Source organism: Ursus americanus, chromosome 29, assembly GCF_024610735.1.
Source record: "Ursus americanus isolate L20-20 chromosome 29, mUrsAme1.1.p, whole genome shotgun sequence".
Classification (NCBI taxonomy): Eukaryota; Metazoa; Chordata; class Mammalia; order Carnivora; family Ursidae; genus Ursus; species Ursus americanus.
The window spans coordinates 12,998,625-13,026,453 of record NC_142155.1 but is presented as its reverse complement, the minus strand read 5'-3'; the positions used below and the strand labels follow the sequence as shown (position 1 = coordinate 13,026,453).

At 36.0% G+C, this 27,829-nt stretch overlaps 1 protein-coding gene across 1 annotated transcript in view; it reads right to left on the bottom strand.

Moving 5' to 3' along the window:
• Nucleotides 1-27,829, bottom strand: part of LMBRD1 (LMBR1 domain containing 1) — a 117,793-nt gene that overhangs the window by 65,271 nt on the left and 24,693 nt on the right. Inside the window, exons 4-7 of the mRNA XM_045803259.2 lie at nt 20,383-20,480; nt 18,162-18,229; nt 7,553-7,641; nt 4,248-4,321 (exon numbers count right to left, since the gene is read on the bottom strand). Coding sequence (XP_045659215.1) covers nt 4,248-4,321; nt 7,553-7,641; nt 18,162-18,229; nt 20,383-20,480 — 329 coding nt within the window. The remainder of the gene's footprint in view (nt 1-4,247; nt 4,322-7,552; nt 7,642-18,161; nt 18,230-20,382; nt 20,481-27,829) is intronic.

Genomic DNA, 27,829 nt, shown 5'->3' with positions numbered 1-27,829 from the left:
TAGGATACATTTTGTATGAAAGTATCATTATTCAACATTTCCCCACTTGGTGGCACCAAAAAATTAAACTATCTACATAAATATTTGTGTCTAGAGGTTTCATTTTTTTAATTTAAAAAAGTAGCATTCCCTTTCGATTTAAGATGAAAACAACAGGCAAGCTGTATGTTGTTTGACATTCTTCTAATATTGAGTGCCTAATTATTGGCTTATCCCTTAAGACATGGTAGAGTAAATATAATCTTGGTAAAATTTAAATAATCAACTAGTTTCTAAACTAAGCAATAATGGGTAGCTAAGAAAATCACACTCTACTGACACATTACAATAACTTTTCTGGTCTCAATACTAACAGAGTCTATGGTGGACACGACTTTACCTTTAATAATTAGTTCTTTGCACTCAGGGTCAAAGTACTCTAAGTATTAACTTCCCACTTTGGGAACTTTAATTAAAATTAATCTCTTGGGGCGCCTGGGTGGCTCAGTTGGTTAAGAATTCGACTCGATTTCAGCTCAGGTCATGATCTCAGGGTCATGAGACTGAGCCCCGTTTAGGCTCAACACTGAGGGTGGAGCCTGCTTAAGTTACTCTCTCTCCCTCTCCTCCTGCTCCTTCCCCTGCTTGGGCATGCACTCTCTCTCTCTCTCAAAAAAATAAAATAAATCTCTCCTGGTCCCCATGAATATATATTGTACCCTCTTTCCACACTCCCCCATGTGAAAAGCTCAATTCTCAAGCTTTTCTATAATAGGTTAGGACAAAAATTTGTATCTGCAAGCAAATATGATAATTAGTACTATTAACCAACCTCTCTACAATAAAACCAGCTATCTAAAAACAGTTGATGTTCAACTACCTTTTTAATGAAGTTTGAGTATTAATGGCCCATTTTTACAGATAGGGAAGCTAGGGTTCAGATATTAGATTTTACATAAAGACTTTCACTCATGACTAGCGCTCAGGTATAAATGCCATGCTCTCCCCTTAAACAGGGTCTCCTCTATACACACTAGATAGTAAAACTGGCCAGACTGGTTTGGTAGCAAAACATCCTTCCACTGAGTTCTGAGCATATTTTGTGCTATTCAAATGATGTTTGTCTATCCATCCCCTCCCCCAAGTAACTACCACCCAACTTCGAATACCTCCTTTGACTTATTCATCTCTTCAAAAACCACCTTCTCAATTATCATGACACAACTGCTATTAGCATCTGGTTTACTTTCACTGCAAGATGTGGAAAAAGCCGTGAATTATAGTTTAAACCATACTAAACTGTGAATATTCAACAATTTGAGCTACTAGTGACTACTGGGTGACCAACAAATTCCAAGACTCGGTAAATTTCTTAATTAAATCCTAATTAAATCTTAATTAAATCTTATTAAACATTATTCCCAGTTTAGAAATGAGTAAATTTAGATAGTAAAGTAGTTCAAGAGACCCACAGACTTAAAAAGAATCTACATTTAAGACTCTCCACCAAGGATCACATTTTATTGCTTATGCTACTTAAAGAAAAAATTTAACTCCTAGATAATATGACCTTACTATGCTGTTACATTGGACCCTTTCCCTGGGCTTAAGACTTAAGGGACCCCCTCCCCCACCTATTCAGCATACCTTCTATGTTTTTCAGGTTCCCAACCTAGGCCCCATCATAAAGTCCTCTGTTTATCAATGCCCTCTGCATATCTAAAAAAGATATCTAAGGATATCTTAACTCAGTATGGTTATTTTATTTAGTTTGATTATTTAAATGATAATCTTCACAGTTTGCGTGAGAGTAATATAAAATATTAGTTCAAAATATTTACTTTACAATAATATCGTTCCTACAGGGAAGCTCTCTTTCAAAGAATTTTAACAATTTCACACATTTTTCCCACTCCCACTCATCACTGCCACAGCTTACGTAATTCAGAGCCACCAGAGTAACAGCGTTAAAATGTTAGACAGATCCTATTACTTCTCCATTTAAAACCTTCCAATGGTTTCTAATCTCAAGCAAAATAAAATTCAAAATCCTAACCACGGTGCATAAGGCTCTACATAACAAAGCCTCTGGCTATTTCTCATCTCAACTTCAGCCATCCTTCCTTCCCCTTGTTACCTGAGCTCCAGCCACACTGGCTTTGCCTCTTTGCTATTATCTGAACACAGCATACATGTGCCTACCTCAGGATTTCTGTGCTTACTCTTCCTTCATGGCTGGCTCAGTCACTCTACTCAGGTCTCTGTTCAAGTGTTAGAGAAGTTACTCCTGAACTTTATAGTAGAACCAGCCTCCAGTACTGTCTATTCCATTATACTGCATTACTTTTTTCATAGCAAATACCATTTGACTATTGGAAGATAATATTCCATGGGTCTCTCATTTCTGCACACCTTGCAGACCAGGCACAAATGCTCATTTTCTTCTATACTATCTTTTAAAGAATGTTTATATAGAAAAATAGCCTTGGAAAACAAAGATAGCATCTTCCTCTGGAGCAAAGGGCAAGCGGACTTACTGTCCATTGTAAAAGATTCAGCTTCCCTAAGTTCAAGGTCCTCTTCTATATCAAAGTATCATCTGGTGCATTTTACACTGCCCCATGGGTGGGAAACCAGCACAAGAAAATGCTAACGCTAAGCCTACTGTTATTGCTGTAATATAAAGGTCTTTGTCTTTGACCCAGAAGTCTTGCATCTTCAGAACCACAGAACTGTGGCAGGCTACAAGTAGGGTAAAATCTTAGACCCTTCATTGTTCTTGACCCTTAGACCTTACCTACTGGTTTCCTCTTTTTCCATTTGTTCCTCCTGACTAATCTTTTATCAACTGTTATATACTCATTTTCCTATAGTTTTCAAAGCACTTTTATACAGTATCATTTGACTTTCAAAAATCTCTAAGAGGCATTATTTTTTTATTCTCTTTAATGGGAAAGACACTGACCCAGGAAGGTCAAAAAACAAATGCAAAATCACCTTAATGCATCAATCACAGAATAGCAATTAGAGTCCAAGTTGAACTCCTAATTTGTTGTTAATTTGTGACTGCTTCTTAAAAGACAAAGAGGGGTGCCTGGGTGGCTCAGTTAGTTAAGCATCCAACTCTTGATTTTGGCTCAGGTCATGATCTCAGGGTTGTGGGATCAAGCCCCATGCTGGGCTCCACACCAGGCATAGAGCCTGCTTAAGATTCTCTCTCTTTCTTCCTCCCTCTGCCCCTCACCACCCCGCTCACACTCTTTCTCTCTCCAAAAAGAAGAAAAAAAAAAGACAAATAAATAAGATAACACACATATATTCTGTGAGATGGAAGGATAATTACCCACTAACAGTATGACAAATTCCTTATGTAGTAATCCATGGACAAAATGCCAATAAATAAAGCGGAGTATCCAAATAAGCACCTGACAGATATTAAAATGCATGTATTTTAGACTGCTTTTATTCTAAATGATAACCCTCGAATAATTATGTAACAAAATTAGATTCTGCTTTCACAGTAAAAGCCCATTTCTTTCATGTCTAAAGAAAGATATATTGGAACAATACCCAAAAATATTTTCTTTATAACCAGTATTTCCCATTTCTGCAAGAATTAGGAATTCTGTAAACATAAACTCAATTAATCTGAAAAGGTTCTAGATAAGCTTCCTACACTACTCTCTTTCAAGAGGTAGGTAAGAAGCATTTATTGTTGGTTTTTCCTCTATAATTTGAGCAAAAAAACTCAAAAAGCAGACTGTACACAAGTTTGGCAGGCTATAACTCATAACTTACTATCTCCAGAAAGACTGAAAAAAAAAAAAATGTAGCCTCTCAGAGTGTAAGATTAGATTCTATATACTAAGGAAATATCACGTTATATAAAATATCTAACATTAAAAACTCTATCTACCCAAGTAGGATGAATTTACTGCATCAGTAATAGATACTGATCTACAGTTCAGAGTTCTAATATGCTTATAAATCACTACATCTACTACTGCATAATAATCATCTTCAAGGTTCACAACTTATAAAATTTGTTTCTGAATATTAAATTTCAAAGATGCAGATAAAATGATTGTGACTAAGTAGTTAAAAATTTACCCTCCTCTTCAGTAAAGAAAACTTAAGAAAATGAAGAAGCAAGCACTAAAATATTAAAGAGGAAAATATAATTAAATTGAATATATGACTAAGGTAAAACGAAATTGCTTCATAAAGTAATTTCTTAATTTTAACTCAATTATCACCATTACACTTACTGTGTAAGTTATAGCTGCCAACATTCCAATCAAGGTCAGAGAACTAATAGAAAATGACAACGCAGCTAAACCATCTGCAAAGGAAGCAGAACTTTGTTAAAAATGTACACATATACTATTCAAATATTTATATGCAAAAAATCAATATAAAGATATAAAAACTGGGTTTCTTATACATTCTGAAGGAATACACCCAATGTATATTACCTCATCTTCGAAGTGTCAACTCCAAGTGGAGAAAATCTATGCCCAACACGGGGCTCAAACCCACAACCCTGAGATCAAGAGTTGCATGCTTTATTGACTGAGCCAGCCAGGTGCCCTGAGAAAAGAGTTTTTAAGGGGCTCTTCACAAATTGATTCACAAAAGATCTTTTGAACTAAGATTTTCCTTCTTTCACTTCTTAAAACTAAAGGAAAAATTATCTAATTATTGAGCCTAAAAAGAAATCAGCAAAATATTAGATGCTCAAAAGGTGGCAAAAAAAAACTGTCCTATGCTTTATGAATGGCAGTCCTTGAGAAATAACATTACATAGGAAAGCCACTGGCACTAACTACTTCTCTTCCCTCTGTCCTCAATCCTGACACTCCTAGTTTCTTTCTTAATTTTCAAATAAGTTTTCACCATAGCCTAAAACCAAATCTTTTTTTTTTTTTTTTAAAGATTTTATTTATTCATTCGACAGAGATAGAGATAGCCAGTGAGAGAGGGAACACAAGCAGGGGGAGTGGGAGAGGAAGAAGCAGGCTCATAGCGGAGGAGCCTGATGTGGGGCTCGATCCCAGAACGCCGGGATCACGCCCTGAGCCGAAGGCAGACGCTTAACCGCTGTGCCACCCAGGCGCCCCCTAAAACCAAATCTTAAAGAGCTTTATTTCATTCTTTAATTTGAAAGGAGCTAGACTGTCCATCTGGCAGGAAAAAAACAAAACCAAATAAAAAGCAAACACAAACAGAAGATAAATTAAAACAAAGTACCAACACAGGAATACTATGTTAACAAGTTAGACATAGTAAATTATTTAAGAGAGGCCAATAAGTCAGAGGCAAGAGTGACACTTTTAAATAATTATACTAGATTATATAATGAAATACTGTGCAAATTTGAATATTCATAAATGGGAGTAATACTAATTTTTTCAGTTTTAATACAGGTCCCATTGAACCTGTTTTGATCTATTTAAAACGCAGTTCCTGTGGAACCAAAAATAATTTTACTTTAATGTACATTAATCTTTAATGAATAACAATAAAATTAGAATCATTTATCTTCTTAAAACTCATCTCTCAGTTTTATATAACACCCGAAGAAAGCATATTATTAAACAAATTCACAAACTATGCAACGCTAAATTTTAAGCCTTCATTTCGTAAAACTAAAATATTAGATTTTATAAAATCAAAGACATTCTGAGGCTATTACCTTCTTGATCTTACTAGAATTATCAACAGAAAGGGTTCATAAAACTAGGAGAGGTATGGGGCGCCTGGGTAGCTCAGTCATTAAACATCTGCCTTCGGCTCAGGTCATGATCCCAGCATTGTGGGATCGAGCCCCATGTAGGGTTCCCTGCTCAGCGGGAAGCCTGCCTCTCCCCTCTCCCACTCCTCCTGCTTGTGTTCCCTCTCTCGCTGTCTCTCTTTCAAGTAAATAAATAAAATCTTAAAAAAGGAACAGAAACAAAAACAAAACAAAACTAGGAGAATTGTGCCTGGGTGGCTCAGTCGGTTAAGTATCTGCCTTCAGCTCAGGTCATGATCTCAGGGTTCTGGGATAGAGCCCTGTGTTGTGCTCCCTACTCAGGGAGTCTGCCTCTCCTTCTCCCTCTCCTTCTGCCCCTCCCCCTGCTTGTGCACTCTCTCTCTAATAAATAAATCTTTAAAAAAAAAAAAAAACTAGGAGAGATCTGGTATTTAGCTGACAGCAATTTTAAGGTATTATCACTTATAAAACATATCCCATTATCAGAAATATAAAAATGTGGGAAAACATGTGCCCCATAACTGATAAAATGGAGTATTATGTTAACATATTTGGCCAATCAAAAAAGTTAATATTACTAATACCTATAAGCAAAATGTACTCTAGAATATGGTGCTAAAGATTTGAGATAAAAGTAATAATGTTAAGACTAAAGAGCATGAGATTACAAAAATTAGAATAATGCTTCCTATATAATTACCAGTTCAAGTTATACTAATACTCACAGACTAGTATAATTTAATGTTTAAGGCAGAAGAGTAGTTACTCAAGAGACCTGAAGGAGTTAACTATGAGAAAAGAAGTAATTTACTTCTCAGTAATGGGATCAGGTGCATAAATCCTGACAATTCAGTATTAGTAGATGCCAGGACTGCTATCCTAGTTCTTGCTAGTATCAGCAAGATATTAATGGACCACAATTTACACGATCTAATCTTAAGTGGAAAGCAAGAAAATTAAGATATTGTACAGCAAGGACTCCAAGACTTAATTTAATCATCATTTAATATTATATCTGGATAAAGAAAAAGAAATGCTGATCAAGACTGTATAGTACTTATTAAAAAGAATAAATACAAAAGCAATAAACATTTTCAGGTTTATAAAATAAATATTCTAGGTTTCTTTGAAAATAAAGTTATTACTAAGTTTAAATGCACATGAAATTCTGAGTAATAAGATACACATTCTTATTTGATATCGGTTTCTAATATCAACTGTATTTTTCAATGATTGAGCATCTTTCTTAACTTAACCTCCTGAACCTGCCTATTTTTTTTTCCTTCTAAAAACCTAAGTCACACTGATACAGTTAAGGAAAACTTCTGGAAAAGCAATTCCAAAATGTTTTGGTGAGGTAAATTTATAATAAAATATTATTTCATTTATATGAAACCTCTGTAATTTATATTCGACATAAAAATTACTTACTGATGATCAAACAGCAATAGGTAGTTCTCTCATCGGTTAAAAATTAAAAATAAAAAACAATATATCAAGCACATTCCTTTAACATATTCCATATAATCCCAAGTAAATTAACAAACACATAGAAATTATAAGACCTTCACTGCTAAAATACTTTGAAGATTATATTTTTGTTTCAACTTGGTAATTGTATGAAGACACTTAATTACATAATAGCTAGAAGTGAGTCTTAACAACACAAGGCTCCCAATTTTTCTAGCACACTTTTAACCACAAGTCAAAAGAACGGTGAGGTTAAATTCTTAACATTGTAAAAACAGACTACTGAGGAAAGTCCCAAGAGTCATAAAATATGAACTATTATGAATATTTTTTAAAAAGAATACTTACGACTACTTCCAAGTTCTTCAAACAGGAACTTCACTTTTTCCCACTCTGTAGAATTTTTGTTATTTGGAACATTCAGAGGAACAAAAGCACTACAAAAAAGAAAATAAATCTGGTTAATGGCTGTAAAGATAAAAATTTAAATAAAAGGAAATGGTCTAAAACTCAATTCCTTTTTTTAAAAGATTTTATTGATTTATTTATTTGAGAGAGAACAAGAGAGCACAAGCAGGGGGAGAGGCAGAGCCAGAGGGAGAAGTAGGCTCCCCGCTGAGCAGGGAGCTGATAAGGGGCTGGATCCCAGGACCCTGGGATCATGACCTAAGCCAAAGGCAGATGCTTAACCAATTGAGCCACCCAGGCGCCCCTCGAAAACACAATTTCTAGTAATTTTTTTTTAAAGATTTTATTTATTTATTTGACAGAGATAGAGACAGCCAGCGAGAGAGAGAACACAAGCAGGGGGAGTGGGAGAGGAAGAAGCAGGCTCATAGCAGAGGAGCCTGATGTGGGGCTCGATCCCATAACGCCGGGATCACGCCCTGAGCCGAAGGCAGACGCTTAACCGCTGTGCCACCCAGGCGCCCCTCTAGTAATTTTTTTAACCAAAAATCAACTGCCCCCACCACACACTCACAAATTAACAAATCAAATCTGCACCACATACAGAGGGGTGTGATAAGTTTCCTATCTATGTGTTTACCATATTATAAATTTCTTTTAATAGTTTTATTACTGCATTCAATATACCTAGTTTCCTTTGTAGTCCCATGTATTTTTTTTTTTTTTTTGCATTTAGAATATTTTGAGAAGGAGCCATGGGCTAAAGATGATCTTTTAAAAAAGGCCCATAGCACAAAAAAGGTTAAGAATTTCTGTATTAAATCGGGACAGAATATAAATATACGTAATAATTTCAATATATTTATATGCATAGAGAAGAATAGAAAGGAAATAAACCAAAATGAACAGTAAATACCTTATTGTGAGACTAGGAGTAATTTTTACTTTCTTCTTAGCATTTTTTTTATGTCATACAAGATTCTAACGAAATACATAATGAAAGTAGTTTCTATTTACTTTTCAATCCATAGCTGAAGGGGGATCATAAAAATAACAGTGACAGCTTCCTAGGACTTACTCTAGATGCTTAAACTGGGAGAAAATAGCAGACAGACAGAGATGAAAGAAAGAAAAGAAAAATGAAAAGAAAAGAAATAAGGAAAGAAGAAGTAATCAAGAAAAAGGAAAGAGAAAGGAAGGAAGAAAGTAGGTATCACATTAGTATCCAGTCAGAAACAAGATTAAGGTAAAGGTCTAGGTATCCCTTAAATTGTGTATGTGGAGAATCAAACAGAAATATAAGAAATAACTCTACTACTACCTCCTTTCTAACCTAATTTTAATTGTAAACAAAGCACAAAGATCTATCCTCTTTTGTAAAGAGGAACTACTAAATGAGTTCAACAATACAGTAAGTACCTAATAACGTGTGCAAGTAAAACAAAGTAATCATTCTTTTTTTTTTTTAAACCCTTACTCCTTGGTACAACTGATACTTATTCTTAAAAGAAGATGAATGGTCAGAGCATGTCAGGAGGTTATTTAAATTTCTAACTATTTGCACTGATGTGCATTTACTACACTCTTAATATTGGAGACTTATTTCACACCACTTTCAGAAAGAAAAGTGATCACTCACACAGAGTGAGAACAATAAATGTAAAAAGTTCATCACTGCTCTGGCCATAAGACCAAAAACAAATAAAAGCAGTGAGGTGGAATTAAAAACAACAACAACAACTCTTGCAAATTATACTTCTATAATGATATTAACTTATTTATTTGCATTTGAACAAAAGTATAAACCAAGCAAAAAAAAAAAAAACCTACCTATATAATATCCCTCTATTTTATTTGGACAGTTTTTTTTTTTTTTACAGACATATACATTTTTTGAAAAGTTTATTCTGAATTTGTTAGTTGGGAATGACCAATTCTATGAGTATGGGAAAAAAACTTCTATTTTGTACAAAATATCACCGATTTTACTCTTAAAATAGAAATATGTATTAAAAATATCTAAAAATAGTATTCATACTTAGAATATTTATTATTTATGTCAATTTTAGGTAACCAAAGTTCTGCCCAATAGGGGAAGAAAATTAACTCTTAGTTGTTGATGACACTTACATGTTCAAACACCTGAGCTGGACTCTTTAGCAGTTCAAAATTTAACAAAGACCTTTCCATGGCAAAAAAATTTTTTCTTTGTTTTAAAGGTCAAATGACCCAAACTACTGTCAGAATGACTTCAGGAAAATATTTATTTTGAGGAGATCCAGCAGAGTTAACATTTTAGCACTTACTTTTATGTAGGAACTAGAGGGAGGAACAAAAGCACAAACCCCAAAGCAAGGTTCTCCTCAAGTAGGAGAATCTTGTCACCAGGATTGTATAATCTAAGAAACAGATGTGAAATATTTTCACATAAACTAAGAGAAGCATCTATAGGCTGAATTCAAGAGTTATAACTAAATTCATCTATATATCCTGAACAATAATATTCGAAATATTTCACAACCAATTTGGCAAAGATACAAACTCATTAACAGACACACTGGCTTTAATTCTGGAAGACCCTGCTGAGCCAGGCTTTACCCTTTAAATGGGCCCAGGATGGGGTAAGAAGACTCAGGAAGACAGAGCAGCAGCTGACTGATACACAAGCATTTCAACCTCTTAACAACCCAAAGGGGCAAACTAATGTTCACTGGCCAAATGTCAGCCTGTAGACAAAGACCTATAAAGAGAAAGGAATACCTCCCAACAGATGCAAAGGCAACTAAAACTAAAGTCAGATGTGTCTTGAATATAGATACGGCAATTCTGATGAGGAGGCAGCATTTAATAAGGTTATCAGACATTTACTAAATGATGATGACAGTAAAGTAACCAGGAGTAAGAGTATAATGAGATCTGTGTGGTAGAAAATACAGATATTTTCTCAATCTCAATCTCTCTCAAAAATAAAAATGCATAAAGAGAATCTTGGCTTTCAAAAACACACCATACTAGATCAAGATAAGACCTGGAGCCTCAAAAAGTTATAAATTTCTCTTCAATCTTAAAAACAGTAAAACTGAAAAACTGCTTAGTAAAAATACTTTATACCCAATCTGACTCACTCTATTAGTTTAATACAGATTATCTCTTAAGGAAAAGACAAAGGAAAGGCTAACGAATTTCAGTAGATATGAAACTGAAATGATAAATTCAGTGGAACAGAAAATAAGATTTTCACATCTTACACCCAATCGCCAGTCATATTTATCTTCCAAATAGCTTATCAGTTTCTTCCTCTCTGCTCTCTCTGTAACTACTCTAGTTCAGATCCTCATCTGTAACCTGAACTATAACGATTACATGATTGGTCTTCCTATCTACCATTTAAAATATTTCAATTCTCCAACCCAACTCCCAAATGCCCCTTTCAAATGCATCCCTCATGGTGCTGTAACTCTCAGAATAAATTCATATATAATTACTTTCACACATTCACACACACACAAATGTACACACATCTTCACTGTCTTTCAATTTCTCAGCAGGATAAAACTCAAAATTTCTTAAACGTTGTTTGTAAGACCCAGAGTCTACTTACGCGGCTAACATCATAGCCTGTCCCTTACCTACACAAACACCTGAAACGTCACATCATACTTTTTTTTTTAATTGAAGAGGGTGAGAGTTTAAATTCACATTATATGTAGGCCGCCTGGGTGGCTCAGTCAGTTGAGCGTCTGACTTTTGATTTTGGCTCAGGTCATGATCTCAGGGTCCTGAGATTAAGCCCCTTGTCCAGCTAAGCACTGAGTATAGAGCTTGCTTGGAATTTTCTCTCTCTCTCCCCCTCCCTCGGCCCCTCCCCTGCCCCTCATGTGCGCTCTCTCTCTCTCTAAAAAAAAAAGGGGGGGGGCACCTGGGTGGCTCAGTCAGTTAAGCATCTGCCTTCAGCTCAGGTCATGATCCCAGATGCCTGGGATCAAGCCCCATGTTGGGCTTTCTCCTCAGCGGGGAGTTTGCTTCTCCCTCTCCCTCTGCCTGCTTCTCTGCCTACTTGTGTTCTGTCAAATAATCTGTTTCTGGGTTTGTCTCTCTCTCTCTCCCTCACTCGGCCCCTCCCCTGCCCCTCTTGCAAGCACTCACTCTCTCTCTCTCTAAAAAAAGGGGGGGGGGCGCCTGGGTGTCTCAGTCGGTTAAATATTTGTCTTTGGCTCAGGTCATGATCCCAAGGTCCTGGGATGGAGCCCCACGTTGGGCTCTCTGCTCAGTGGGGAGTCTGTTTCTTCCTCTCCCTCTGCCTGCTGCTCTGCCTACTTGTGTTCTCTCTCTCTTTCTCTGTCAAATAAATAAATAAATAATCTGTTTCTTGGTTTCTCTCTTTTTTAAAAAAAAATCCACATTATATGTTTTATATTATTCTTCAAATATTCCGTGTTAACTGCAGCCTCTCAACTACTGTTATGGACTCAACTCGTCCCTCTAAAATACATATGTTGAAGCCCTAACCACCAGTGTGATGATATTTGGATATTCGGCCTTTAAGGAGGTAATTAAGGTCAAATGAGGTCCTAAGGATAAGGTTCTAATCCAATAGGATTGTTGTCCTTATAAGAAGAGGAAGAGAAACGAGACAGTTCTCTCTCCCTGCTAGCACAGAGTAAAATAAAGGCCATGTAAGGAGATAGTGAAAAAGCCGCCATTTACAAGCCAAGTATCTTCAGTAGAAACCAAATTTGCTGACACCTTGATCATGGACTTTTAGCCTCTGGAACTCTAGAACTGTGAAAAAATAAATGTTCACCACTGGGTTTAAGCTACCCAGTCTGTGATATTTTGTTACGGCAATACTGATACAGATTTTGCATAAAGTGGATTACTACTGTAACAAATATCCAAAAATGTGGCTGTCTCTTTGAAACTCAGAAATGAGCAGAGGCTAGAAGAGTTTTAAGATGCAAGCCAGAAAAAGCCTAGACTGCCTTGAAAGTGAAAAGAAAGGAAGGAGGGGAGGGGAGGGGAGGGGAGGGGAGGGGAGGGGAGGGGAGGGGAGGGGAGGGGAGGGGAGGGGAAGGGAGGGAAGGGAAGGGAAGGGAGGCAGGCCCCAAATGGAGTCACTTGTGCTAAGCCTCACCAAGATTTAATACCTAACCTAACAGCAATTTCAGGAGTGGAGTTAAGTAGTAAGGTAATCTTAATAGGAAGGTGCCCTCAGGGAAGGTGACCTTGCTTGAAACAATTCCCTCTTGAACTTCGTTATCTCACCTCCTTCTACTTATAATAAAAATCTTCCATTTTACATAACTCCTTAGAGCTCCTTTCTACTTGCTAGATCAGATGCTGCCCAATTCAAACTGCTGAATAAAGTCAACTAGATCTTCAAATTTACTCATTTGAATTTTGTATTTTAACAAAGAGACTATTGATAAAAATATGGATGTGCAAGAGGGAGAACTCAAAAAAAAGAGTTATAAAGAAAGCCTCTGTTGTCTTAGAGAAGACATATATCATCATTAATAGAATGTTAGTAGAAATATGGATGCTAAAGGTCATTCTGGTGAAATCTCAGCTAGAAATGATGAACATGTTATTGGAAACTAAAAGAAAGAAGATAACTTGTAACACAGTGGTAAGGACTCTGGCTCAACTGTTTTTTGTGGTTCTGTGGAAGGCAGAACGTTTAAGAGATGAAAGTGGGTATTTAGCTGAAGAGGATTCTAAGCGAAGTGTTGAAGGAATTGGTTGGTTTCTCTTTACTGTTTACAGTAAAATGTGAGAGGAGAGAGGTAAGGTGAAGGAACTCGTCTATCCATATTGTAAAAGAATGATGAAGCCTGTGCTAAGAGTGTGGCTGAACAACCATCTGATAAGGGGAGGAGTACAGGTGGAAACCATGGGTTTAATCAACCATCTCAGCAGAAGAAGCCAGGAATAGTGGTAGGATGATACTAGCAGGGACACTGCCAATTTGAAATAAAGGGAACAGAGATGGCACAAAATAAGGTAGGCTATGAGATTTTGGGGATTCTACAGGACAGGATGACAGAATTATTTAGCTGAGAACATACTTTATCCTTCAAGAAAAAGTATCCAAAAGCAATTCAGTTATCATCAGGGCAGCCACTCCCACCACAGGCCCAGGGGGCAAGGCTGGAACCTCCTTGGTTTCCTCTGTTGTGGCCACCAGGCAACTACTACAAAGAGTCGAGGGGGAAGGACCTACGCCCAGAACCAAGAGGGCAGGGTCACTACCTAGGACCATGGTGGTGACCCTACCACCTGCCCCTCCGTGGACCTGGAGAGCAGAGCATCCAACCAAAGATGATTATTCTTGAGTCTTAAGCTCTAATATAATTTGCCTTGTTAGGTTTTGGACTGCTTGGAACCCATTACCCCTTTTTTCTTTCCAATTTCTCCCTTTTAGAACAGAAATGTCTATCCTATGCCTGCCCTACTATTCTATCTTTGAGGCACATAACTTGTCTGGTTTCACAGGTTCACTGCTAAAGAAGAATTCTGACTCAGGATGAATCATACTTCAGGTCTCACCCATACCTGATTTAGGTGATATTTTGATGAGACTTTGGACTCAGAGGACGCTCAGTTAAGACTGTGCGGGCTGCTGGGATGGGATAAATGCATATGCACATAATAAAGACATGAATTTTGGGGGGCCAGAGAACAACGTTATGGACTGAATTTGTTCCCCAAAAATTCCTGTTGAAGGCCTAGCCCCCAATGTAATGGCATCTGGACCCTAGTCTGATGGGATTGAGTCCCTTTAGGAAGAGGAAGAGACACAAGCGAGCATTCTTTCTCCCAGTGAGAGCACACAGGAAAGCTCATGTAGGACACAGTAAGAACGCAGAAGCCAGGACGAGAGTTCTCACCAGAAACCAAACTTGCTAACATTCTGATCATGGACTTCTAACCTCTAGAACTGTGAGAAAATAAATATCTGTTATTTACAGCACTCTGAAAAGATTAATGCACTATACATGCTATTTATCTTTTTTCTTTATTTAGTCTGATGCCCAATTTCCACTCCTCATATAACTTCCTTCCTATAACTCGATTACTGCCTGATCCCACAGTTCCTCCGTGACTCAAATTTTGCCTTGTACCCCCATCACTGAGCCCCTGCCATGAAAAATGCAAAAGGCCTCCTACCAATGTATCAGTGAGAAAATAGAGGCCAATCAGACAGGAATTCTTTCATTTGCACGCAAAACCTAAGAACCCACTTGCACCTCTTTTCATTTTTATCACTCTTTTAACAACGGAGGAAGTATTTTTCCACCTGAATCAAAGCCTTCTACCTGTATGGGTGGTTTCTATGCCATTCCTTCTCACCCGTTACCCACCCGAGAGCCAACATTATCAATTCAATTACAAAAGGACTGCAGTACTGAGAAAGACGGGGGGTGGCACAGGGAATAATATTTAGCAATCCTTCAGCTTATCTTTTACATTTTACAAAAGAAAAAACTCATTTTCTCAATGGAGCTAGATATTGCTATTGGAAGAGCAGAGACTAAACTTCGACTTTCCTAATGCCTGATTTGGTGGCTTACTCATCATTTCTTCCTGACTGCCTATAAAACTTACCATGAAATAAACTGAGATTCCGATACTCCCCCACCAAACCTGCTCCTCCTTCAGATGTGCTTATCTAAATTGATGACTTCACCCTTTCCGTGTAGCAAACAATTTGGTTTTGCCCAAAAGAGGTGCGAATTTTGCCCATGGTTCTGGCAGGTACTCAATGTCTTTGTTTAGGGCAGGAGCTGGTAACATCTTAAGTGGTGGGCCAGAAAGACCAACCATGTGATTTCGGGTGAGAACTTTGGGTCACATGGAGTCCATTGTCCTGGAGGCTAACTATGTGGGCAATCAATCAATCCGACTTGCCTAAACTACAGAGTCTCAATAAAAACTCTGTGTTTAAGGCTCACGTGAGTTTCCCTAGTTGGCAATACTCATGCATACAGTCATACATCAATGCCAGAAGAGTAACATATCTTGAGGACGAGGGAAGGTTCATATTTGGAATCCTCCCAGACTTTATCTTATGTGTCTCTTCTTTTGGTTGATCTTAACATGTATTCACTTATAATAAATAGTAACAATGAATATAATCGCTTTCACTGATTTCTGTGAATCCTTCTAGAGAATTGTCAAACTAGAGAGTGGTTTTAGGAACTCCCCAAAGTTGCAATTGGTATCAAAAGTGAGAGAAGTTTTCCTAAGACTTCGCAGTTTGCCCAACTGCAGGTACATTCTCAATTCCTCTTTCTCTCACATCCCACCTATGTATCCTATCAGAATATCCTGCTGGCTCTTTCTCCAAAAGATAGGCAGAATCAAATCACTACCGCCACCATCATGCCTTGCCTCAGTTATTACAACAGCTTCCTCACAGATCTCGTATTTCTATCCTTACTCCCATAAAGTCAAATCTTAAAACACCATCCAGGAATCCTGTTAAAATGTCAGATTATGTCACTCAATGACAAAAATCCCTCTGATAGCTTCCCATCTCTCTCACAATAAATGTCAAAATCCTAACAATGGCCTATGATTTCCTACTAAATCTGGCAGCTCTAGTTACCTCTGGCCGTATCTTCAGCTACCCCAGCCTTCATTCACTCTACGCCAGCCACATTAGTTTCCTCACTTTGTCTTAAACATGCCAGATAATTTCTTGCCTCAGGGCTTTCCATCTGTTGTTTCCTCGGACTGGAATGCTCTTCCCCCACATATATTCATGACTCCCTCACTTCCTTCAAATATCTTCTCAAATACTACCTTCTCATCAGTGTCTTCCCCAACATTTCACAACCGCAACACAACCCGTTTTTTATTTTCTTTCTCTGTCCTTCTACATCTCTCTTGAATGTATGCTCCATGAAGAAGAGTTGTCTTTTCTGTTAACTGCTGTTTCAGGAGCACCTTGTATGGTATCTGGAACATAGCTAGTACATAATAATATTTGGAAAGTAAGTGAATGTTACATTGTTCAAAATGGCTGGCCAAACTGTTGCTTCTTGTTACTAGTGTATTTGCAAGGAAACATTTGCTTAACGTTTAGTATAATGCTTCCAAATAAATGTCATCTAGAGAATCTGTTAAAGCTTTATCTGAATTGTGCAAAATGTAAATCTGAGGACTGAAGATAATATGTCATGAAAAGAACAAGTAAATTTACAAATATATCCCCAGCTACCTTTTGTCTGGAACAGATACTCCCGCTGCTATAAAGATTTGTGGTTTTACTGATGGTTCTCAGTCACATTCTAAATCAGGAGATGGCAAACTACTGACTGCCTTTGTTTGTAAATAAAGTTTTATTAGAACTCAGCCATATCCTTCTGTTTCCATCTTGTCTATGACTACTATAAAGGTACAAGAGAGTTGAGTAGTTGCCACAAAGACCATATGGACCTCTAACTTAAAATACTTACTAACCCCCCTTTAAGAAAAGTTTACTGATCTCTGTTCTAGATAATTCAGGTTTCTAAATGAGAGACCTTCACATTAAGAAAAGCAAATTCACATAACTATCTTTCTTAAAAGGCCAAAAGAAAATTAAAACATATATTCAATAGCTAAACAGAAAAACTACTAAAAAAATTTTCTTTCAATAAGTACTCTTTTTTTTCATGACACATCAAGGCAGACAAAGGGTACTGGAAATATGCCTTGATTATAAAGCATTTGTATTCTAAGAACTCCTACAACTACAAAAGGTTACTGACCAATTTTATTCCACCACAAACTGTATTCAATAAATGACACTTTTTTTAATTTACTGAAATTTCTGAGACCAAATTATAAAAGGACCTTTTAAAAGCTTATTAGCACCTCACATATTTCCTAACATAAAAAAAACAAAAGAATCAAAACCTATTTTAACAAGGAGAAATGTCTTCCATTAACAAGGACAAATGTTTTCCAAAGAGAAAATTTTAAATGTATAAAAAAATATGCAAAACTTTATTCATATAAGTATAAAACCTTAAGGAAAAAGATTTAAGAAAGGAACTCATTGACAAAGATTAATTCAAAAATTTAAAGACTGATGCACCAAATCTAAAAAGATGCACAGAAAGGTTTCATCAAACAGCTGTTTAAAAAAATGGAAAAACTGCAAATATCATAAATGTCCAAGTAATCATCACTAGAAGATTAAATAAATTGTCGTATCCTAAAAAGAAAATGCAATATAGTCAAAATTGATAACTCTACATTAGATGCCTACAGTATGTCAGTAAGTAGATTATCAAGAATTCATTAAAAAAAAATCACATTTGTGTAAAATTGTAACACGGAGGGTATATGGGGGGGAGGGCACTCTGCATGTATCTGAGCACATAAAAAATGTCTAGGTGGAACAGCATATATAAAAAAGGTTAACTGTAGTTATTGCTTGGGGCAATATAAAAGGTCATTTATTCTTTTTCTTACATTTTTTTCCTAGATTTTTCTGAATGAGCCTTTACTTTTATTATGTTATTTCCATTTTCAGGGGGAAAAAATCAAGACTTACCCAACTAAAAGAAGAAGTGCACAAATTACAGCAAATCCCAAAGTATACTTGAATGCCGTTTTAATTTGCTGGAAGTCAAGGGGGAAAAGTATACCATTTACTAAGGCCTTTAAAATATAAAATATTCTTTAAAAATAAATAAAATATAAAATATTCTTGCTACGGTGTAACAGTACTTTCACATCAAATGTACATTTATAGTCAACTGTGTAAAATTTCCTTGTTGAAAAATATTCTTAAAATTTAAGGAAAAACAATGTAATGCCATATCATAAGTTATCTTTGCAAACTGCACTAGACTTTAAAGTCTTTTCAACGATTAGACCTTGTGGAAATCAATACTCAAAAGCATAATCAATTCTTCAGTGGGCATAATCATTAGTAAAATTATCAGAATATTTACTAATATATTCCCCCAAACAGGAAGCAATCAGAATCTACAACACCCTGCCCCCAATTCATTAAAATGGGTTATAGTAATTACAATGAATATTCAATATGCATGCGTCTATATATGTACATATTTTATATAAAATGCATATTGTATTTATATAAAATAAAAAATATGGAGAACATATATATAAATATATAAAACATTTATCATTATCTTTGTCCAAAGACAAAGAAAAACACAAAGCTGGATATTCTAAATATGGAAAGAAAAGTTAACCTCAAAAAAAAGGTTAAATTAGTAAAAACACAACAACCAAAAAAACCCCCCAAAAACCCCATTATTTGTCTCTCAGATTAATAAGTCTCTAAAAGTCTAAAATTTAAATTCATGCTTCATATGACAAATTCTTCATAAAGGAGTTAAGTTAATCTTTAGGAAAAAACCTAAAATAACGGTTGAGGAGGATCTTAAGATCAACCAAAGGGTTGGTGAAGATGAACTTTAGAAGAAGTGAAAAGAGAAAGCATGTACTCATTCCATTTTTAACATTAAATTCCTAACCACCCACTTCACCTTATATATGTTGGGTTTACAGAGTTACATAAGTATCTGCAAATAATTAATTTTGACTTTCTTTATAACAATTTAAACATCTTATTTTTTCTCTAACATACTGTATTGATTAACACTTGGAATCACTTAAAATATTGTTATGTTCTTGTTCCTGATCTTAATGCAAATACTTTAAGGTTTTATAATAAACACGATTAAGAATAATGCTGGCTTTTAAGTAAAAGCTATATATACATTTTAATGTATTTAAACACAAAACATAAATAGGTATAAAACATATTGCTGTAACTCAATAAAAAGACATTCCTTTTATGCTGCTTTTTCCTTTAAATCAGAAAAAATGGTCAATTTTAGCAAATACCTTTCAACATACAATTTCTTCTTTAACCTATTAAATGACTACATACTAACAGATGTGCTGATTTTAAACTACCCATGCAGTCTAGAGATAGGCCCAAACTCAGTTATACTGTATTAATATATTTTTAAGATACCTCTGAATTCAATTTGCTAATATTTCAGTTAAGATTTGTATACCAATACTTAATGTGATGCTGGTCTGAAGTTTTAGACATGCATGTATGTTATATTTATCAGATTTTTATATCAGTGCTATCCTGGATTAGTAAAAATAGTCGGCAAGTGTTCCTTCTTTATGTCCTAGAACAGGGGTCAGCAGACTGTCCTGTGGGCCACATGCAGCCCACCTCCTATTTTACTGGATAACATCAAGCTCATTAAGTGTTATTTCTGGCTACTTTCAAGTACAACAACAGAGGTGAGTAGTTGAGACAGAAACTATATGGCCCACAAAGCCTAAAATGTTTACTTTTAAGAAAAAGAAGAATTTTGCTCTAGAATTGCTGTCTAAACAACAGTCACAAGTCACGTGACTACTGAGCTCCTGAAATATGGCTAGTTCAAAGTGTGATGTGCTGCAGTGTAAAATACATTTTAAATTTCAAAGGCTCAGTGTGAAAAAAAATTTAGTATCTCATTAATAATGTGTTCTGACTCTATTTGAAATGATAATACTTGGAACCTATTACATTAAATACAATGTGTAATTAAAAATAATTTCAACTGCTCCTTTTTACTTATTTTAATGTTGCTACTACAAAATTTAAAAAATTTCACATCTGGCTCACACTGTATTTCTATTAGACAACGTGGCTCTAGAATAAATTCAAAGTCATGTCACTCTTTGTGAAAGGAAATAATCTTTCCTCCTCCCCCTAAAATAAACATACTTACAGTACATTTACTAGTATCATCATCATCCTTTTCTTCATAGTAGAAGTAGACAAAAGGGATCCAGAAAAACACACAGAATAATATAACAGAATATAAGGCTGTGGAAAGAAATAATAAGCTGAGTTCTACTGACTACATATAAACTTAATAATTGTTATATATATACTTATGTGTGTATATTAACATACAAATTAACATACCAAATTCACATTTACTACCACATTCACTTCCCCATCTGATCCCTATACACATAACTCTGTTTATATGTAACATCCCAATCAGCCTTTTCTGATCCCTGTCCCAAGAAATCAATAGCGCTATTAGACAGATCATAATTCAAGTTAACCATGGGGCAATTTTCAGCAATAATGATAATAATTACGCCTGTAACAAGTGTAGCAGCTAATATCTGAACTCTTACTATGTACTCACCACAGTGCTAAGAACTTCCTATGAACCAACTTATTTAAATGAACATTAATTTTTGAGGCGACAGGCTGGCTCAGTTAGTTGAGTGACCAACTGGATTTCATCAGGCATGATCTCAGGGTTGTGGGGTCAAGCCCCACAAGGAACTCCACGCTCAGTATGGAGTCTGCTTGTCCCCCCCTCCCTCTGCTCCTCTCCCTGCTCCCACACATGTGTGCTTGCTTGCTCTCTCTCTCTAAAATAAATAAATAAGCCCTTAAAAAAAAAATGACCGTTAACTTTTGTATTCCTTCCAACTTAAAATCAAGTAAAGTTGACACAACATTTTCCAGTCACTGAAGTTAAAGAAATAGCTATAAGTGATACTATCCTTTGGTACAAATAATTTCCCCAATCTAAGTTTAAAATATGTAGTGTTATAAAACTGATCTTATACAAATCAAGACCAAGAAAAGGTAAGAATGGTAAAACAGTAAAATCAGATTCAAAGTTAACTGATATGAATTAGTATTTATATGCTTTAAAATAATATTAGAGATACTTTGACCCAGTAATCAAAATATTTTTTAATTCAATGTATTACTTAAAATTTGAACAAAGTATATTTAACAATAAAAAAAGAAAACAGCATAAACAACTTTTCAAGGCTTCACAAATCTTAAAAAAGTGCTTTTTAAAATCTTCTGTGAAGGGGCACTTAGGTGGCTCAGTCAGTTAAGTGACCAATTGATTTTCACTCAGGTCATAATCTCAGGGTCCTGAGATGGAGCCCCAGCCAGCTAAGATGTGGAGCCTGCTTAAGATTCTCTCTCTCCTTCTCCCTCTGCCCCCCCATCCCCCACCCTAGCACACATGCTCTCTCCCTCTCTCTCTCAAAAAAAATTTTTTTAAATAATACAAAAATAAGGGGTGCCTGGGTGGGTCAGTCGGTTAAGTGTCTGCCTTCAACTCAGGTCATGATCTCAAGGTCCTGGGATCAAGCCCCACATGGGGCTCCCTGCTCAGTGGGGAGTCTGCTTCTCCCTCTCCCTCTGCTCCTCCCTGTGCTTGTGCTCTTTCTCTCTCTCTCTCGTAAATAAATAAAATATTTTAAAAATAAATTAATTAATAATAATATAAAATCTGTGAATTTACATTTATTTGCATTTGCATAAGTTCATGGAAAGACTGAAAATATAATTATATAAAACAATCACAGGATAATAGTTATTATACTCCTTTGTAAAAAAAAAAAGCATTTGTTACTAATGTATAACTTCAAATACTTACTCTGTTGGAAGGAATGACTGTACGAGTTATAGAATTTTAAATATGATCTTAAAACTTGCTAGTACTATCTCATTTATCTGGAGGCCACTTATGAAACAGCCCCTATTAAATGCAGCATAGCTACAACTCAGCAAACAAAGCCCTAAATAACCAATAGAAAGGTAAAAGATAATTTTTATTGACCAATCATAAAATAACTGTCAGCAACTGAATTCTGGCACTACACATATTTAGTGAAATGTATGCAGTCTTTTAATATTATGAGAAACTAATAATGACAGTAAATCTTTAAAGGTAATGAATATTGGTGTTTCTACCATAAAACAGAGAGTAGAGTTAACCCCTGAAGTTGGCTGAGGCACCAAGTCCCTGCAGAGATAAAAATCTACACATAACTTTTGACTCCCCTAAACCTTACCTAACAGCCTACTGGAAGCCTTACTGATAACATACAAAAACAGTCAATTAACGTGTATTTTGTAGGTTACCTGTATCAGATACCATATTCTTACAATAAAGTCAGCAAGAGAAATGAAAATATTAAGAAAATCATAAGGAAGAGAAATACATTTACAGTATTATACGGAATTTATTTTAAAAAATCCACATTAAGTAGGCCTAACACAGTTCAAATTTGTGTTGTTCAAGGGCCAGCAGTAGCTAGTATTAATATTCCTATTATAAGTCTAACAGCCAAAGGAAATAAACATATATTCAAAAATATGACCAAAATAAGTACTCTAAAAGTTTTTTAAAAATTAAAAATAAAAGGGACAGGACTATAAATCACCCTAAATACCATTCTAATATTATGATTAAAATGATCAAATAATTTGTATAGAATAGGAGAAACCCTAACTAAGCGTAACAGACTTTGAGTGGATATCAATATCCCAGAAATTCTCATGCAGTAATGTTTGGCCTCACTCTCAGCATGTTGCTTATGTCTACTACTTGATGGCCTAGGCCCCAGCTGGCCAAAGAGCCTATGGCTATTTCATAAACATTCCTGGTATTCGGGAACTTCTGTGATCAATGATCTTGTAAGCTGCATAGTTAATGTCATAGTTAATTAGCAGAACAAGGTATAAAATTAATTCCTATAAGTCAAAAAATACAAATAATCCATTTTTTAAAGTGGACAGAAGACAGATACTTCACCATAGGAGATACTGGCCAAAGAAACAAAATGGCCAAAAAGCACACTTTAAAAGGTGCTCCTCATCATCAGTCATGAAGAAGATGTAAACTAAACCCACAATGAGATACACATATCCAAAAGAATGGCTAAAATTAAACTGGCAATACCAAGTTTTGCCAAGAATGCAGAACCACCGTTATTCCCATACTTTGCTGGAGGCAGTGTAAAGTGGCACAACACCATAGAAAACTGTTTCTTACCAAGTTAAACATACAAATACCACATGATCCAACAATTCTATTCCTCTGACAATGAAGAGTAGCAACATATGCAAAGGGTTTCTGCCCAGAGAAGCCTGCCTGAATTACTGTCCAGGGTTTTTACTGGGAACTTGTAAAATATGCACATTTGCCTGAATGACCAGTTATGATTACCAAAACTACAGATCCAAAGCAGGAAAGCAAGTGTTGACCAAAAATCTTACGTTTTGCACAAACAATCCAACAAGCGGGTACTACATGGTTCCATACTCAGCTATACAAAACCACCTTATCAATCAGTAATATAGGGTACATCCAAGGGCTAGATTCACAGGAATTAGTCAAGGGTCAGCCACACAACCTGAAAGTATATGGTAAGTGAACAAGCTCAGGTGTCCTGCATTAACCCTTTTCTTTTTTTTTTTTCTTTTTTAAAGTACGCTCCATGCCCAGTGCGGAGTCCAGCACAGGACTTGAACTCACGACCCTCCTGAGATCAAGACTTGAGCTGAGATCAAGAGTTGGATGCATAGGGCACCTCGGTGGCTCAGTCCATTAATCACCTGCCTTCGGCTCAGGTCACAACCTCAGGGTCCTGGGATCAAGCCCCACATCCGGCTCCTTGCTTAGCGGGAGTCTGCTTCTCCCTTCCCCTCTGCTCCTCCCCCTCACTCCCCCCACTCTCAAATAAATAAAATCTTTAAAAAAAAAAAAAGAGTCAGATGCTTAACCAACTAAACCACCCAGGCGCTCCCTGCATTAACTCTTTCATGACAAAAATGTTCTTAGCAACATTATTCACAGTAGTCAAAAGCTGGAAATGATCCAAGCGTCCATCAACAGGTGAAAAGATAAGCAAACTAAAAGGTGTTATATTTATAGGAATGACTAGTATACAGCAATAAAAAAGAACAAACCATGGATACATGAAATGAGGATGAATCACACAAACCTTATGCTAAATAAAATATGCCCAGACACAGGAGTACATTTTCTATGACTGAACTTATAGAAGTTCTAGAACTGGCAAAACTAATTTATTACAACACAAGTCAAAAAAGTGGTTGGGGCAGCTACTGACTGTAAAGAGACATGAAGATGTGCGGCAACCCAAACTCTCATATGTTACTGATAGGAGTAACCAGAAAAAGGCAGTTTCTAGCAATCAACACCTGGGGGAAAGAAGCAGGGAACACAATTCTGAAAAGAGTCTATAATATCCGCTCAGCAGTTTGTGACTCAAAATAGGTGTAGAACAACTGCTCTAAATCTTTGTTTTGCTAACACCACACTCCAAATAAACTATCTTCTGGTAATCTGACTGTTCTTTTTTCATAAAGATCTCTCCGTTGTCCCGCATCCGGCTCCTTGCTCAGCGGGGAACCTGCTTCTCCTTCTCTCTCTCTGCCTGCTGCTCCCCCTGCTTGTACACACGCTCTCTCAAATAAATAAAATCTTTTAAAAATAAATAAATAAATAAAGATCTCTTCCTTTAGCCCATAAATGTTAATCTATAAAAAAACATTAATTAATTAATTAACACTTCGGTGTTTTGGATCAGTTTATATATCTGTAAATGAAAAAAAAATGCTGCTGCTACCACTATCACGCAACCGAGAAATTGCTTCTTTTTCAGCTCTACTTCAAATTGGTAGCTATTTTCAAAGAAAAATTATACTTAACTCCAACCGTGAGGACACTCTCATATCCTGGCATCTGTATAAAGTATGCTTTTACTTGTAAATGTTTTTGTTAAAAGACTACTACTAGCAAGTGAAAGATAAACAGACTATTTGGTTTAATAGTCCCACTAACATCAAAGAAAACATATTAAGAACAAATTTTAAAACCTCATGTCCACAAAAATTGGCAAAAATTAAACTCATAAAACAAAGTTCTTTTTTTAAAACCATTTAGCAAGAACTAGCAAAAACAAGTGAACAGACAGCCATCTTAAAAGGACACAGACAAAAATTGTGGCAAAGAATATGTGGTCACTGCTATGACCTTTCCATACACACAAAACAAACAATCTACCTTTTAAAAACTGTATATCATTAAATTATAACACACATGAAAGTCAACTTAGATAAATTAGGCTTTGGGATTTTTTTTTTAGACATTCTTTATTCCTCCCAGCTACTGATGAAAACACCAAGACAAAGAATAACTTAGTCAATATTGTGATAGTATAATTAGTCGTTACAAAGATTTTTTTTTTAGAGGGTCAAAGTATAAAGATATTCTGAGAATTCTAAAAGCCTTCTAAAATTATCCCATTTACCCAGCTGAAGATATTTGGGGTCAAGATTGCTAGCTGCACATTCAAATACCCATTTTCATTTCAGCTGGCATTCCCCTTTTTGTCCTTCCCCTTTCCTCCTGCTTCCTTCCTGAAATGGATATATGATAGCTTAAACTCTAGCCATTTTGGACTCTGGTGACCTTAACATGGCAATCATGTACGAAGGATGGAGAGCAGAGGAAAACAAAACAAAACCAAACACAAGTTTAAGATCGTCATGATGCCATAATGCCGCCATCCGAACCCTTGGATAGCCCAATTCTAGACTTATTTTACGTGAGATTTAAAAACCACTATACTGTTTAAGCCCTGTATTTCCAGTCTGTTAACAGCTGCCAGGTGTTAATTCCTGAAACAGAATCTGATATGAGAAATGGGGAAAACCGAACATTCTCTCCTGAATTCTCCTGAGCCCTTGGTGGTCCTGCCTGTGAGCCATGAGTGTTAATAGATCTCAATTAACTTTTACTATTAAACATAGTAGCATCATGAGATGCCACAGAATCTCCTGGGTTCAAGGTGTAGCAGCAACTCTATTTCCCTTAATAACCAGCATCAATCACTCCAGCCCACATGGTTAACTATAGTAATAGTTGGCTATTGAATTCATATGGCTACTGAAAAATCTAACCAGCAGAACTCAGCTATAAGAAACAGTTTTGTGGCTAGTTCATTAGGACTAACTGTACAAACTGCCATGCTCACTTCTATCCCTTATCAGACATATGTACAAATTACGGGATAAAGAGATCCATGTAATGCTCACTGATCCACAGCATTCTCTTAAAAAAAAAAATTAAAAAATAAAAAACACTTCTCAGTTCATTTTATGAAACTAGCAGGGTCTTCACACACAAACCTGACAAGAATAGTAAGATAAAGGAAAATTACATACCAGTCTTACCTCTGAGTCAATTTTTAAAACAATCCCATATAAGATAACAGCAAATCAAATCCAGCAAGAGATTTAAAAACCAAAAAAGCCACCATCATGACTAGTCAAGGTTTATACTAGGAATGCAAAGTTGGCTGAAGAATAATCTATCCATGTAATACATTACTTGAAATAATTATTAAAAAAAAACTTCACATGACTATCTCCCCTGATAAAGTGTATTCAATTCAACGAATATCTAATTAGTATATTCCAGGCATCATTCTAGGGCTCATGAATATGGCTAAATCAAAGCTCAGAAGTCCCTACTCTTAAGAATTCAGTGGGGGAGGGGCGCGTGGGTGGCTCAGGGCGTGATCCCAGGTCCCTGGGATCAAGCCCCTCCCCCCCCATCGGGCTCCATGCTCCGCTGGAAGCCTGCTTCTTCCTCTCCCACTTCCCCTGCTTGTGTTCCCTCTCTCGCTGGCTGTCTCTCTCTCTGTCAAATAAATAAATAAAATCTTTAAAAAAAAAAAAAAGAATTCGGGCGGAAAAAATAAAATATTTAGAATCACTGTGTGAAATACTCAGAGTACAAAATTTCTTAAGAAAAACATAAAACAGCCCAACTAAAAAAAGGTAATTCAAGCAGAAAGTTGAAAAAGCCAATAAATTTTTTAAAAACATGCAATTTTATTCTCAAATAAGAGAAATGCAGATTAAGGAACTATTATTTCACACTTGCCAGACTGGCAAAAACACATAGCAATATCAAAATTTGGCATATAGAACACCTGAAATTAATGGAACATTGTGTGTTCCATTATTCCAAGGGCTCAGATAATGCATGAACACCTTCAAATGTTCTTTTTCTCCCCTTCATTTTGGAGGTAGTATGTACTCATTTGGGAATTTTTGTAAAATACAAAAATATACACAAAATAAAAATGACACATTCAACTTCCTAAATACAACCTAATTTAACCTTTGGAATATTTTCTTCTGGTCACTGATTGTAAACACAGTGTTTTTATTTTTATTTGCTATATAACTATGATAGATTGGGACAGGTGCCAGAAAACTACAGCCTGCAGGCCAAATCTGGCCCACCACTCGCTTTTATATGTATATAAAGTTCTAAAGCAACACAACAGCAAATACAAACAAAA